At 37.7% G+C, this 14734-nt stretch overlaps 2 protein-coding genes across 2 annotated transcripts; both read left to right on the top strand.

Annotated features, from left to right (window-relative positions):
• The first annotated feature begins 724 nt into the window (after positions 1-724).
• On the top strand, positions 725-9417 carry xkrx (XK related X-linked). The gene is made up of 4 exons (XM_081382171.1): positions 725-982; positions 1059-1568; positions 6340-6605; positions 7518-9417. Exons 2-4 carry the CDS (start codon positions 1216-1218, stop codon positions 8318-8320), a joined length of 1422 nt encoding a protein of 473 aa, XP_081238297.1. The 5' UTR covers positions 725-982; positions 1059-1215; the 3' UTR covers positions 8321-9417.
• Positions 9418-9762: 345 nt separating this feature from the next.
• Positions 9763-14695, top strand: nox1 (NADPH oxidase 1; the record flags this gene model as incomplete). Its single annotated transcript, XM_081382091.1, has 13 exons — positions 9763-9807; positions 9902-9997; positions 10120-10230; positions 10317-10401; positions 11066-11217; positions 11833-12014; positions 12107-12233; positions 12324-12416; positions 12681-12922; positions 13284-13446; positions 13606-13752; positions 13860-13984; positions 14078-14695. The coding sequence occupies 13 exons, from the start codon at positions 9763-9765 to the stop codon at positions 14202-14204; spliced, it is 1695 nt and encodes a 564-aa protein (XP_081238217.1). The 3' UTR covers positions 14205-14695.
• Between the last annotated feature and the right edge of the window lie 39 nt (positions 14696-14734).

Genomic DNA, 14734 nt, shown 5'->3' with positions numbered 1-14734 from the left:
GAAGGCGTACAGAATATAGCCTAGCCTATAATATTAGATGTATGCAATGCACTGCACAAATAATTTGTTTAAAGTCCCCATGAAATCAATTTTTTTTTGCTTTTAGTATGAATATGTTAGCCTTACTGTCATCTATAAGTTAGTTTGCTCCAAAACAATGGCAAAATTCGCATTTAGAAGATAACCATTCAAAACTTACAGTCTCTCACTTCCGCCAATGGATCAATGTTTTTGATGACATCACTCTGCACTTCAGCTGTCCAATCAAATGCTCTAGAATCGCCCCTACATCATAAATATATGCTGAAACTGTGGCTGGAATCGGTCACTTGTTCACACATTTACTATTTTCTACCTGGTGAATGCACAGAGGCCTAGTTCACTATGGGAGGCCTAGTGTAAATATGCTTTCCATTGGGGCGAATGAAGTCTGGTTTCACGCGAACGCGCGCAGTATGCTCGATAGCACAGAATGGATCATATGATCGAGTCTGTGCATACAAGAAAACCTATCTTACCTATTTGATTTATGCACAGAATGCTATATTTTAAAGTCATATGTAGGAGATTAGAAGGAGAAACGGTTAGAGAGGAGGACACTGCGGCTTTACCGAACTCAACGGCTCTGACTGACCAAGCTGTGATATAAAATTAATACTATTGGCTATTAGCCTATTTTTAATAAAAGGGGAGAAGCTTTTCGATATGTCACACCCTGTCTTCCTGTTTCAGTGGAAAACACGTCAACAAAATGCTGCCGTTTCAAGGTACTTCAGTTGCCTTTTAACCGCATCCGGTGTGCACTAGGACCTGTGGGAATCCAGCAGCAATAATAACAGCGCAGGCTTTCAGTCACTCACTGCATTTCGGGACACACCTGGCTTTCTGATCAGAGACAATTCCGTTGAAAGTCTCTCCTCGAAATGGAAATAATCTGACAGTTTAATTAATCGATGTTGGGAGCATCGTAATGTCTAGATCGGTACGTAGCATGCTTTAAAACACAGAAGATCATTAACGTTATACTATATAGGTACTAATGTTACTTTCCTTCCCAGCACTGCATATGTGGCAATGTGCATATGAGCCGAGTTCACATAAATGGACCACGCAGACGGTCATTTGAGATACGAAACATCGACGATGACGTTTCATGAACAATGACACTAACGCTGCGAGGATCGAGAGATATAAAGCGCACGAGAAGTGGCAAAGATGGAAAACAACAAGCCGAGCGAGCATGACATCACGGAGGTGGTGGCGCAGCAGCCCGCCGCGAACAAGAGCGAGAACGGTGTCGTGATGGTGATCAGCCACAGTAACGTCCAGCCACCCTTCAGCGTGCTGTGGGCCACGGTCCTGTACTGCGCGGAGTTTATATGTGCCTCTCTGCTCAGCAGCAAGTACCATAACACCGATAACGTGGTGTGGATGGGACTGACTATTACATTCATGCTGGTTCCGTCGGTGCTGACCCAGCTCACGCTGACCTTCGTGCACCGGGACTTGGGGAGAGACCGACCTCTGGTGCTCTTCATGCATCTGCTTCAGATGGGGCCTATCATAAGGTATGAGTGTGAGAGATGATGTCACTTGATGATCGCATGACCACAATATTGATACATAAACATACATATCGTGGTAGCAAGCCTATGTTTATTTTTGAAAGTCAGTTTCACTTGAAACACTTTGCTACTAGGGGACGGGGTGTACCCTCATGTCACGATTTGATATGACGATACTGAACTCTCAATACAATATTATTGCGATACTCCAAGACATATGGTTAAAGGGTAACAAAAAATGTTGATTAAAATGCTAAATTGAGTAAAATTTAAATTAAAAGATTGCTGTAACTCAATGCACAAGACAATGGTGACACCAGAATACAAATATTCATGATTCTGAAGCTGAAAATACAGAATTATTATAGACGAATATGCTTGCACTCTGTCACTCACTCACTAGCCACTTTTTACTGGAAACATGACATTTGGCATTATCAGGACCCGCAGATATTTCCCCATTGCATTTCAACATTATACATAGTAGTTTATTGTAGTGCTGACACTAAAACTGTAAACTTGAATTTTTCTCACATAATAATTTTCATTTTGGGTGAACTATACACATATTGTCACTATCCATGATGCATATTGTTGCATTTCTGTATTGTTATATGTGACATGATATATTGTTACACTATTGGCTACAAAAAAAGCTACTGAGTATTTCCTCCATTATTGGCCATGAATTATTATTGTACAAGATAGTTAATTGAACACTCGTTGAGCTTTTGTGACAGTGTGTTCTAAAATGAGAAGCTGTCACAATAGAAACTGACATTATAGTTTATAGAATTATAGGCTTTCAGCTATTTATACATTAAACAATTAAAAACAATACAATCTTAAATGTCAACAGTAATGTAAACATATCAAACCAATATTTGGGCTCCCCAAAAGTAATTTTTGGGATCTCATTAGGGATGCACCGATACCACTTTTTTCTACTTACCACACTACTTTTTTCAGACCAAGTACAAGTACTTACATTTGGGTACTTGCCGATACCAAGTACCGATATGAGTACTTAATAATACCATACAGTTCTTCTAACAGTGTTTTATTTTCATCAGAGATGTTTTTCACTTTCTGACTGTAACAAAGTAAATATACAACTTGTATAATCAAATTATAGGCGCAGGCTATGTTCATGGTTGCATAGCAACGACAGACGCCACGGGAGCGCAAGCACTTGTGGAAGGAAGGAGAAAGCGGTGCTTTCCACGCGTTTTAGACGCGATATGTGAATGGCCCCTTAAAGTGGTATCAGGTGCGGTTGTATTGGGTAGTTTTACGAGTCAAGTACATGAGCACAGTATCGGACCGACACTCGAGTACCGGTAGATATCGGTATCGGTGCATCCCTAGTTCTCATATAGTAACAGTACTTTGGACCTCATTATGTAGTATCTATAATCACTATTGTTTGGGGTCAGCAAGATTTTTTTTTTTTGATTTTTTTTTTTTTTTTTTTGAAAAAGCAATTGAATATAAAAGGTTATGTTATTAATTGCAACCTTTAATATTATTCCACTAAATGAGGGTTCCCTGTATAGTTTGCAGCATTAGTTTGGAGAGAATTTTCTTTTTCTTTAAGATATTTACAAATGAATGAATGTTTAATCGAATTGTTTACTGCCATACTGTGATATTTTCAAAGAAGCACATTGTTTATATTAGCGCAAGAATTCAATAGCATAAGAACATTCAACAGTTCATTAGAAATCAAACACAGACTATCAGAAATATGGAAGTCACCCAAAACACCTTTCGGATACAGTAGGCCACTCCCATTGCTTCAGGCATCCATGCGTTTCAAATTTCAAAATGTTTAGTCTTGTTTACAAGGTGAATGAGAGTAAAACCAAAAGTTCCCTGCGGGATTTAATCTTATTCTTTGGAATTTTTAGGGTGTGCGTCATTTCTCTGTCTACCTTCAGTTATTCTACTGTCTAAACAACACTGTAATTTAGGAATATGTGGCTGATCCCACAAGGACAGATACTTTCTAGGTTGTGACCAGTGTCAAATCATATTTAAATATCTTTTTATAGGCTGTTGACTGTACAGTAGAAATAAATGTTAAGTCTTGTGACTGGTGTAAGCAATAGATTTATACTCTCGGCAGGGCACTACACTTGCTTTTTATGTATTTAAAATGTGTATTTACAACTCTCTTAACAACCACCAAATTAAATTGTTTATATTAAAAGCAGATCATTTCTTGCCAAAGAAAAGGCAAGTGGTTTGGCATTCAGTCTTTCAGGTCTGCAAGAGCTTTAGATCAAATTGAAATTGAAATTAGAAATGGTTATTATTATTTTTTTAGGTTTATTTATTAATATAAAATATTATACTATGACTGACTGTACATTACAGGCAACATGGCACATCTGCTTCATCGCTTATTGTCAAGTATGAAAAAAATATTAGAGGAATGCAGTGTTCAGGCCAAGTTGTGGACTGACTCCTCCTTTAGTGTGCTGAGCTGAGATCGGGAAGCAGTCAGTAGACTGTAAAGAGCAGATGACGGCCAGGCTCAGCTCTATAAATATAAAAACACAATGTCATAAAAACATTCCCTTGAATAGGAAATGTCTTATCTAACTCAGATCATCCTGTTTCACAGTAAACATCTTATTGTATTACTTGAGTGAAGATCTTGTGAAGAATGACTCTAAAGGGATAGTTCGCCCCAAAATTTCTTGAATTACTCACCCTTATGTCATTCCAAACCCGTAAGACTTTTGAATAAAACCCTAAATTAAATCTGTTTGTCATAAAGCGATCGAGTCTCTTCGGGAGATTTGGACTAAACCGCTCAATTTAAATGGATTAGTTTAACAATTTCTTTATGAATTAGTGTTTATGTCATGTGAATGTTTTCTCCTGTTAGTATTGGTCATACAATTCTGCATAGTTATATAATATATTTGAACGGTTGTTGTGTTTTGCCAAATTTGGGCTGCAAACACAGATGTTCCATATTGAATCCTGATATAGTACTATATCCTTTGATTAAAAAAAAAGCATCTGCCAGCAAGTATTAAATATATCAAGATCAAAATAGCCACCTTCATCATCTCCTTATATAATAACAGGCTTTGTAGTTGCCTCGTAGAAACCATAGGCTGTCTTTAGTAATCATTTTGCCAAGCTCTGAATAACAACCTTTTAACAGGCTCCTGTTTCTTTGTGCAAGTCAGGCCTAGCATTCTAATATGGCAGACAGCTCTCGCTTTATTAGATTAAAAGTGACCCGCACTTTGTAGATGTCATGATGTGCACATGATTGTGCATCAGATTATCCCAAAGTGTAACAAGCCTTAAATAGCTTATTTTTTATAATATCTGTAGGTGCTTTTCATGAATTTTACTGCAATGACTGAGGTGGCGAAAGGTGATTGAATGGTTTCATCATGTTGAACAAACTGAAAATCAACCATGTAATATTAGTGTTAGGGTTGTAAATTTTATTTACATGTTTCGAATAAGCATGGCCATTTATGCAAAGTGAAACAGCCACTTCCCAATGCTGTGTCTAAGTGTTATAATTCTTGCTCAAATCATCCTTCTCGTTTTAAAGCAAAAGAGGCTTTCACAGTGACTTAGCTGTGATAAAATGAGCGGAAGTCTTTTTTTTTTTTTTTTGAGTTAGGGCTAGGGTTAGATTTGAGGCAACATGGGCAAGAGAGACATTTGGTGAGGCAGCTGTGAGCAGGGTGAAGCTCACGTGATCCGTCACCTGATACGTTGCATACAGCAGTCGTGCATACTGTAAGTAGTGCTGACTGCCAACTAACTACACAGAGATGTGACAACCTCACACAATTTAATCACACAATCAGTGTGAGTGACTCTTAAAGGGATAGTACACCCGAAAAATAAAAACATCTTTGTCGTGTCATCCCAAACCTGTACAATGTTTTTTATTCCGTGGAACACGAAAGAAGATATTTTGAAGAATGTTAGTAACTAAACAGTTTTGGTTCCCATCTTGTATGGAGGAGAAACTTTTGTGTAAATTATCACTTTAATAATAATACTGTTATGTTTTGTGATTTTATATAGTAAATCACAATCAATTCATTCATATGAAGACACAAAAATATTATTAAATGGTTTTATTTATTTTTTGTACATGCAGCCATTTACACAACAGCCTATTGGGGACTAGAAACAGAGCAAATCAGTTGTATAAAGTTGATTAGCCTATACATACACACTAGTTCAAAAGTTTAGAGTCAGTACATTTATTTTGGTGGAAACCATGATACATTTTTTCTTCTTCAGTATTCTTTGGTGAATAGTAGTTTTAAAAGAACAGAATTTATTTGAAATTTAAATATTTTGTTACATTATAAATGTATTTACTGTCACTTGTAAACAATTTAAGGTGCCCTTGCTGAGTAAATGTAATTATTATAAAGGCAATACTTTATTTAAATTAAGGGTTTTAATGTTGTACTCAAGCCAGACATGCATACACCACTGTTGTGTAGTTTTTACCCAGCAACATGTTTCTCTTGTTTCAGCCAAGCTGATAAACTGGTTTGAAATGGTTTATCTCTAAGATAATGCTGCCACCTTGTGGAAAGTGTATGAGTAGTAAAATTCTGCTGTGTTTGTTCAAATTGGTAAATAGAATAATAATTAAGCTTATTTATGTTGTATATAAATCAGTAGCCATATCCTTAAAATCCATTGTAAACAGCAGAATCTGCTTTTTTTATTTCCAGTATCTGACTGATTCCTTTTTCTTTTCTTTGAACAGGTGCATTGAAGCTCTTATTGTTTACTGTCAGGCAGGTAGAAAGGAAGAACCATATGTTACGATTTCAAGAAAGATCAAGCTAAAGCATGGCAGAGGATTAGGCTCAGCCCTCGAATGTGAGATCGGACACTCTGAGCGGAAGCTAGCTGTCCACCGCAATGCCTTCAAGCGCACAGCTGTCATCCAGGCCTTCCTAGGCTCCACTCCTCAGCTCACTCTACAGCTCTACGCTACCATTCAGGAGAAATACATCTTTCCCCTACGCCGTGAGTTTCATTTATTTACCAGATTCCAATTGTAATATTGGTAACACTTAACATTTTATTTGACGGTGTCTGTGTTGCAGTGTAATTATTCATTTAAGTACTGAGTAATCATAATTAACTACATGTACTTGCCATTGGGTAAGGGTTAGGATGAGGGTTTGGTTTAGGGTTCGTTGATTTAGTAGTTGGGGTAACTAGTTATTACTATAATTACTACATGTAACACGTGTAACAAGGAAACTGTAAAATAAAGTGTTACCCTCTGCACAAAAAGTTCCCATTTGTTAAATAAGAGATAATGTACATCCAGCCGTGTAATAAGCGGGATAATGTACATCAAACTGGTTGTTATCGCAAAATAAACCCCAATCCTGAACTCCCTGTCTGGGTTTATTTTGTGATGACAACCAGTTTGATGTACATTATCCCGCTACTTGCCACATAAGTAAATAAGTAGACACAAAAGATTGATTTCAGTTGAAAATACGAAGTTTACACCAAGAAAAGCAGTTCCTAGAAAGTGAGAGACATGAAAGAAGAGCTGGCCTAAAATACCCAGATAAGTGGCCTTTATACAGCGTTGCTATTAACGACAGTCATTATCGGAGAATAACTGACCTCGAAATGTCGCGATTGACCAATCAGAATCAAACATTTCAGAGCGCTGTGTGATAATCTTTTAACAATAACATTAGTTCATAAATATACAAATGTCCATTAAATAATGTTAACAGATGCAACAGATTATTTTAATAATATATTAGTAAATGTTGAAATGAACACAACTAAGATTAATAAATGCTTTAGAAGGATTTTCATTGTTAGTTCGTGTTTAGTAGTTAACTAATGTCAACAAATGGAAACTGTTTAGGATATTGTTTACACTAATGCTCATCCTATTTGTGTTCACAGTTGCCCTGATGATCATTTCCTTGATATCAATCGTATACGGGGCTTTAGTTTGCAGTGTCCTGGCCATACAGATCAAGTACGATGACTACAAAGTGCGAATGAAACCTACCGCCTACCTGTGCATGATCCTCTGGCGAGGGTTAGAGATCGCCACGCGGATCACCACCTTGGTGCTTTTCAGCTCAGCGTTCACGTTCTGGGTGGTCCTGGTGTGCCTGACCAACCTGTTGATCTTCTTCTTCCAACCATGGGTTGAGTTCTGGGTCAGGAGGGCGTCACTGCCTGAGAACATTGAGAAGAACTTCAGCAAGCTGGGCACCACTGTGGTGCTCTGCATGATCACGTTCCTCTATGCCTGCATTAATATTTTCTGCTGGTCTGCCGTGCAGCTGGACCTGGCCGACCACGACCTGGTGGAGAAGCAGCCCCGCTGGAGATGCTTGGCAATTTACTACACCTTTCGCTTCATGGAGAACGTTACCCTTATCGTCTTGTGGTACTACTTCAAGTCCGACTTCTTCGTATACGTGTGCACACCACTGCTGGTGGTGCAGCTTATCGTGTGCTACAGCCTGGCTGTGATCTTCATGCTGGTCTTCCATCAGTTCTGCCATCCGTGCCGCAGACTCTTCCACTACAACGTCGAGGACTGTCTACGTTGTGCGTGCTGCTGGAAGAAAAAGCAATTCGAGCTGCCTGCAGACCATGCAGAAGGTCTTCAGGAACATGCACCTCCTGACCTCACTAACCACCTGACAGATAGAGAAACCGATATTTTGGATGATATCATGGAGGCAGCATGAATTAAGTTGGCTGTTTGTTATTGTAGCGCTGTTTGGGGCCATGCTAGGCGTATTTGCACATATCCTGACTCAGGAGTATTATTTCAAGGTGATGAACTATGCTATATCTACTGTACTTAGTGAAGGAACAATTGATTTTATATGGCCCTAAAAGCTTTAGGAATTTTGTTTTACGCCATTTGGAGCTGTCCTCCAAACAAGGAGGTGTAGAGCATGATAACCTTATTACGTTTACGTGGAGAGGGTAGCTCATAATTTATTAATTGTAGAGCGCTGACCACAGACTGACCCATTTTTTCTTCTTGTTGGCCATTGAAGACCAAAGAATGCCTTCGGTTGAGTTATGCTGTGATGATTCACAAAGGCAGCTTTCATTAGGGAGCTGAATGGCCAGGTGTGTGGGAAATGAGCCAATTTTGGAGGAATGAAAATAGTAACATTTTGGTACCTGCTGTACTAACCTTTTCCAGGAAACTGTGACTTAACTAGCCAAAGAGCCTTCTGAACTTTTCTTAGGTTTGCCTCATCAGCCCTGTGCTTTTTATTAAACCTTTAGATTTGGAGAGCCTTCTTTAATGTTGGCGATTGAACTCTCATTTGCCTTAATATTGTGTGATGTTGTAATTTTGTGCCTGAATAGACTAATATTCTTAATTTTCCACTGGCAAAAAGATCTGTTTGTTTATTTTGTATGGAAATATTTTTTGCCTGTGTTTGCCTGAAATATGTGCCTCTTAAGTACTGAGTTGGAATAAATGAATAAAGATGCATTGAATATTTGAATCATGCCTGATAATTTCATAAACAGAATTTTCAGGTGAATCATATGAAACTGAATATATCAGGGTCATATTTCAAGAAAGAAAAAATGTACATAGCTTATGTTTTACTGACTAAATGTTATTCATTATGTAAATGGTCAAATATTTTGCCTATATAATATAATGGTGTTTGTTGTGCTGTCTATAATATTAAAACTTTGTATTACACTTTGTTTGATCGTAATACAAATAGTAATGAGAATAATGACTGAGCATAATGTAAAGTAAAACGTAAAAGTAAAATGTCTGAACGCCAAACTAAAACAAATCTTTCTTAAAAAAAAAAGAAAAAAAAACTTAATTTCTTTACATAAGCCTACGTGTGACACGTTCTTTCTTCTTTTTTACCTTCTTTTGTCTTGTGTGGAAAAAATTGTGTAACGGCCGAGCCTATTTTTATGTAACCGTTTCCAGTCAGATACCAAGACGCAGACACGTTCAGGTAGCTTCCTATCGGGAATTTCTTCAGACATGCAATGCGACAAAATAATTTTTTTCACAGCCTATTTCCTGGTCAATGAGGACTGTAGAGGGCGGCGTCCTAAACGGGGCAGGTGAGTAAAATAGCACTCATCTGCAAGGAGTGTTGTTCATTCGTGTATACAGCGCTAGAGAGTAAAGATGGTCAACTGGATAATCAATCACGGGCTGAGCGCTTTCATCGTGGTATTTAGGCATTGTTTTGCTTGCTATTTGTATAAAAAATTGATAATGCAGTTAACTCTTTTTATCTTAAGATATGTATGATCTGTATTTGTAGGCGGTGTGGATGGCCATCAACATCTTTCTGTTTGTCCACTTCTACTTATTCTATGACCAGGGTCCACAATTTGAATACACTCGTGAACTTTTAGGGGTAGGTTTGACAGAAAAAAAGCATTTTTCAGAGCATTATAGGAAGTAAATGGTGTAGCCTATTTAATAACATCTTTTTATGTAGTAAAAAGAGAGAAAGTATTAAGGGACTGTTTCTTTTAGTCTGCACTGCCCTGGGCCAGAGCTCCAGCTGCTGTACTCAACTTCAACTGCATGCTGATTCTTCTACCAGTTTGTCGCAACCTGCTGTCTCTTATCCGTGGCTCTTTCATGGTGAGTTGCCGCACACTTGTACCTTTGTGTTTGAGATAGTATATGAGACCCTCTTTAAGTATTTGCCCTCATGTCCATTTTTTTAGTGCTGTGGTCGAACAGTGAGGAAACAACTGGACAAAAACCTGACTTTCCACAAATTGGTTGCTTACATGATTGCCCTAATGACAGGTAAACAACTTTTCCTTGAAAACTTAATAGGAAGTTGTTGTGCATAAAGTAGGCTAGGCTTTCACCTGAATTACAAGAAAGAGCTCACATGTGCCACCATAGCTATTCAAAACATTCACACTGGCATTTTTTATTTATTTTTTCATGCTCTGATGCAACAGGATACATATTCAAACATTTTCTCATTATAAATAACACATCAATCACAGTCTGAGTGGTAGTCTGAGTATTTCACCCCTGATAACCCTATAGCATTGCAGGTAGTGTTATTCTTCTATCTAGGCCAAATCTGGATAAACATTGACCAAGTTTTGATTTTGTAAGAAGCTGGCTGTAGTATTTAACACGTTTGTGTCTGGCTAAAGAGAGTTTTATCCATCAGGACATGTCAGGTTTTTCACATGTCACTGTGAAAAGACAGATCAGAAAAGAAACGTCCAAAGAAGCTTTAGTCCAAAATGCTGTATTTTAAGTTCTATTAAACAACTTACTTGACGGGGTTCTGCATTTAAGTTAATCATATTTTCAATTTAAATTCAGATTTGCCAGTAAACTATTTTAATGAACAAAAATTAGAATTGTTGTAACAGACATTTTATGTTTTTACATTTTTACTTTGACATGGTATCTGATTTTGACCTTATGAAATGCTTCTTTAATGCAGCGGTTCACACTGTCGCTCATTTGCTTAACGTGGAGTGGTACAGCAACAGCTTAGATGGTCGATATGGGCCTCTCGCCGGGAATCTGTCCATGCTTGACGATTCCTCTGAATTAAATACTACTTACCTTAATCCCATTCGCTCCACTTCTACAGTGAGTTGCTGTACTTTTCGTTGCTTTTATTAAGGTTTTTGATGTACGCTACCATTCAAAAATTTGGGGTTCAATAAGATTTCTTTTTTATTTATACATTTTTTTTCTCAGCAAAGATGCATCAAATTGATCAGAAGTGACAGTTGACATTTATAATGTTTAAAAAGATTTCTATTTCAAATAAATGCTGTTCTTTTTAACTTTCTATTCATCAAATCCTGGAAAAAGGGCATCATGTTTCCGCTTAAATTTTAAGCAGCTAAACCGGTTTTAACTGTGCTGATCATAAAAAGTAATGTTTATTGAGCACCGAATCAGCCTATCATAATTATTTCTGAAAGATCATGTGGCTGCTGAAAATTCAGCTTTGCCATCACAGGAATAAATTACATTTTAAAATATATGAAAACATAATATTTCACAATATTACTAATTTTAATGTATTTTTGATCAAATAAATGCAACCTTGTTTTTTTTTTTACTTCTTTCAAAAACATTTTTAAAAAACACTTACCAACCCCAAACTTATGAACGGTACATTACAACTGAGCTCTATACTGTATTTTTTTCTGAGGTGTGATATGCCTGCTCTAATCTTGTTTCCTTCTTCTCCAGACTCCAACGATTTTTGTATTCACCACTATCGCGGGTCTCACAGGTGTCATCATAACTCTTGCCCTCATCCTTATTATCACTTCCTCTATGGAAGTCATTCGCAGGAGCTACTTTGAGGTCTTTTGGTACACGCATCACCTCTTCATCATTTTCTTTGCTGGCTTGGTTTTCCACGGTGCAGGGTAAGGACTATTTACTGGTTGAGCCCAATTTTAAAACTGATTTATAGTAGATTATTAACAGCAAGTAAACATGTGGTTTGGTTTATGACTAGACGAATTGTGCGAAGTCAGCAAGAGACCGATCCGCCTCACAATAATTCCTTCTGCGAAGACCAGCCAGAGATCTGGGGGAAAGTACCTCAATGTCCAATCCCGCAGTTTGCTGGAGGGTTTCCTCAGGTAAAAGTTGCCAAATTTACAATGCACAAGCTTATTATAGATTTATTTTTGGTGGTTGCTGATTTCAATTTGCTGAATCCTCTGTTGCAGACCTGGATGTGGGTGATTGGACCGATGATCATTTACCTTTGTGAACGGCTGCTTCGTTTCATTCGCTACATGCAGCCTGTCAGTTATAGAAAGGTGTGTTGTCATGAACGTTTTGACAAAACTATAAATATATAGTTCTGATCTATATATATGAAGAGTTCAGATGCAAAAGCCTCTAAGTGCCATCTGAAATTTTCTTCTAGAATGATCATTTTTATCAAGCTCGTATATTTAAGTTCAGTAATTTCACTTAAATGGTCATTTTCATTTTCACAGTAATTTCATTCATGTATAATAGATCTGAACCCCATCACGATTGCTCTGTAATCAGAAACTGTATTCATGCTTGTATACTAGATTGTAATCCGCCCATCCAAGGTGTTGGAACTACAGCTGGTTAAGTCTGGATTCAAGATGGAAGTCGGCCAGTATGTGTTCCTCAATTGCCCAGCCATCTCTCAGCTGGAGTGGCACCCATTCACCATGACATCAGCCCCAGAGGAAGACTTCTTTAGTGTGCACATCCGCTCAGTTGGAGACTGGACTGAAAGGCTCATCAAAATGGTCGAAAACCTACCAGAGGGTGGGCAAGGACCTAAGTATGTACTCTTTGCCATTTTACTTATTCTCTGGGCACAACATATTCATGCAATCTTAAAATTGCAGTTTAATTTCAACTTTAAAATATGAATGAAACAGAAGTTGCGATAGCCTTTTCTTCCCCATTGTATGTCTGAGTGAAACAAGTAAGAATGTGGGGCGGGGGCGGGGGAAGTTATTTTGATCAACAATTATGAGGGCACACAGATTTCCAAAAAAATATGATGTGCATGGATAAATAAATCATTTATAATAAACACTGACTATTCCATAAATTAAGAATTGTCCATTTTGATTTCTTGGTGAAGTGTGAAAACAAAATATCAAGAATAATGTATGGATCTTTTATTTTTGTGTCAGGATGGGTGTGGACGGTCCGTTTGGAACCGCGAGCGAGGATGTATTTCATTACGAGGTCAGCATGCTAGTGGGTGCTGGGATTGGAGTGACCCCATTTGCCTCTATCCTGAAGTCCATCTGGTACAAGTTTAAAGACTCCAACCCCAAACTACGAACAAAGAGGGTAAGAACATTTGGGACTTAAATAAGGAAGTTAGTCCAAAGGTCAAGTACAATAACTCCTGTTGTTGCTGTTATATTACTAAAGTCTTTATGCCCTAGATAACAAAGTCCGGCATTCCTTTAAACTCAGTTTCTTACCATTTCTGACTTTTGTGTTTAGATTTACTTCTACTGGCTCTGTAGGGAGACACATGCCTTTGAGTGGTTTGCAGATCTCCTACAAGTCCTTGAGAAAGAAATGGAGGAACGAGGAATGAGGGACTTCCTCACATATAAGCTCTATCTCACCGGATGGGACCAGAGTCATGTATGTTCAAATAAAAAAAATCTCCTGGGATATGAAAAGTACGATGACCTTAATTGAAATATGAGTAATGTGTGCATGTCACAGAACATCTAATCTTGCGTTTACAGGCAGACCATGCAATGGTGCATTTCGATAAGGATACAGATATCATCACCGGCTTAAAGCAGAAGACTCATTATGGCCGACCGAACTGGGATAAAGAATTTGAGCAAGTTCGGCAAGAGAACCAGTCGTACGTTTTAAAAATCTTCATCGTGTTATTGCTTCCTACATATGACGCTCATAAAATATCCCAACACTAACATTTTATTTTAAATATCAACAGGTCTGTGGTTGGAACATTCTTGTGTGGCCCACAAGCCTTAGCGGAGGTCTTGGAGAAGAAATGTGCCAAGTATTCGGACGTGGATCCACGGAGAACCAAGTTTTACTTCAACAAAGAGAACTTCTGAGGAAATATTTTACAGGAAACATAATTCTCTTGGAAGACTTGTGCACTAGGGATTGTGTTCTTCAGCAGTATCATGATTTGTCATTTATCAAATCTTTCCATCTAAGTGATTCTCCAGTACTGTGACACTACGAGAAAAACTTCCTGCTGGAAAGTGAACAACTTGCTGGAAGGGACTAATTCCATGTCTGGGTCAAAAGTCCACTCATTGTATTTATTTTTTTTCAAGGTTTGGCTCTTCAAGTTCCTGGTTAGAAATGAATCACCAAGAATTAGGGAAATAAGACCTACACCAGAATGTATTGTGTTTATAAATGTCTCCTTGTTTAAATACGTGCACAGCTCTAAAATTAGCATGGCAAGAAGCTACTGAAAAGGTAGCTTTTGGAAATTTTTGCTCCTTATGAAAGTGAAGAAACACATTATCTGATCGTACATCACATTTGGTTAGTCACTGGTTGTGTAATCATACAAGAGTTTTTTTTTTTTTTTAAATCTTGTACATTATAAATATTATATATTCTTTATTCT

Source organism: Scardinius erythrophthalmus (genome assembly GCF_964197995.2).
Source record: "Scardinius erythrophthalmus genome assembly, chromosome: 13".
NCBI lineage: Eukaryota > Metazoa > Chordata > Actinopteri > Cypriniformes > Leuciscidae > Scardinius > Scardinius erythrophthalmus.
The sequence above is the reverse complement of the archived record's forward strand: the minus strand, read 5'-3'. Positions and strand labels throughout refer to the sequence as shown.

What these genes read in the sequence shown, in the direction of transcription:
- xkrx (XM_081382171.1), top strand. Translation starts at nt 1,216, where the DNA reads ATGGAAAACAACAAGCCGAGCGAGCATGACATCACGGAGGTGGTGGCG. An exon ending in CAGATGGGGCCTATCATAAG is followed by an intron (nt 1,569 to 6,339) that starts GTATGAGTGTGA and finishes TTCTTTGAACAG; the next exon opens with GTGCATTGAAGCTCTTATTG. An exon ending in ATACATCTTTCCCCTACGCC is followed by an intron (nt 6,606 to 7,517) that starts GTGAGTTTCATT and finishes TTGTGTTCACAG; the next exon opens with TTGCCCTGATGATCATTTCC.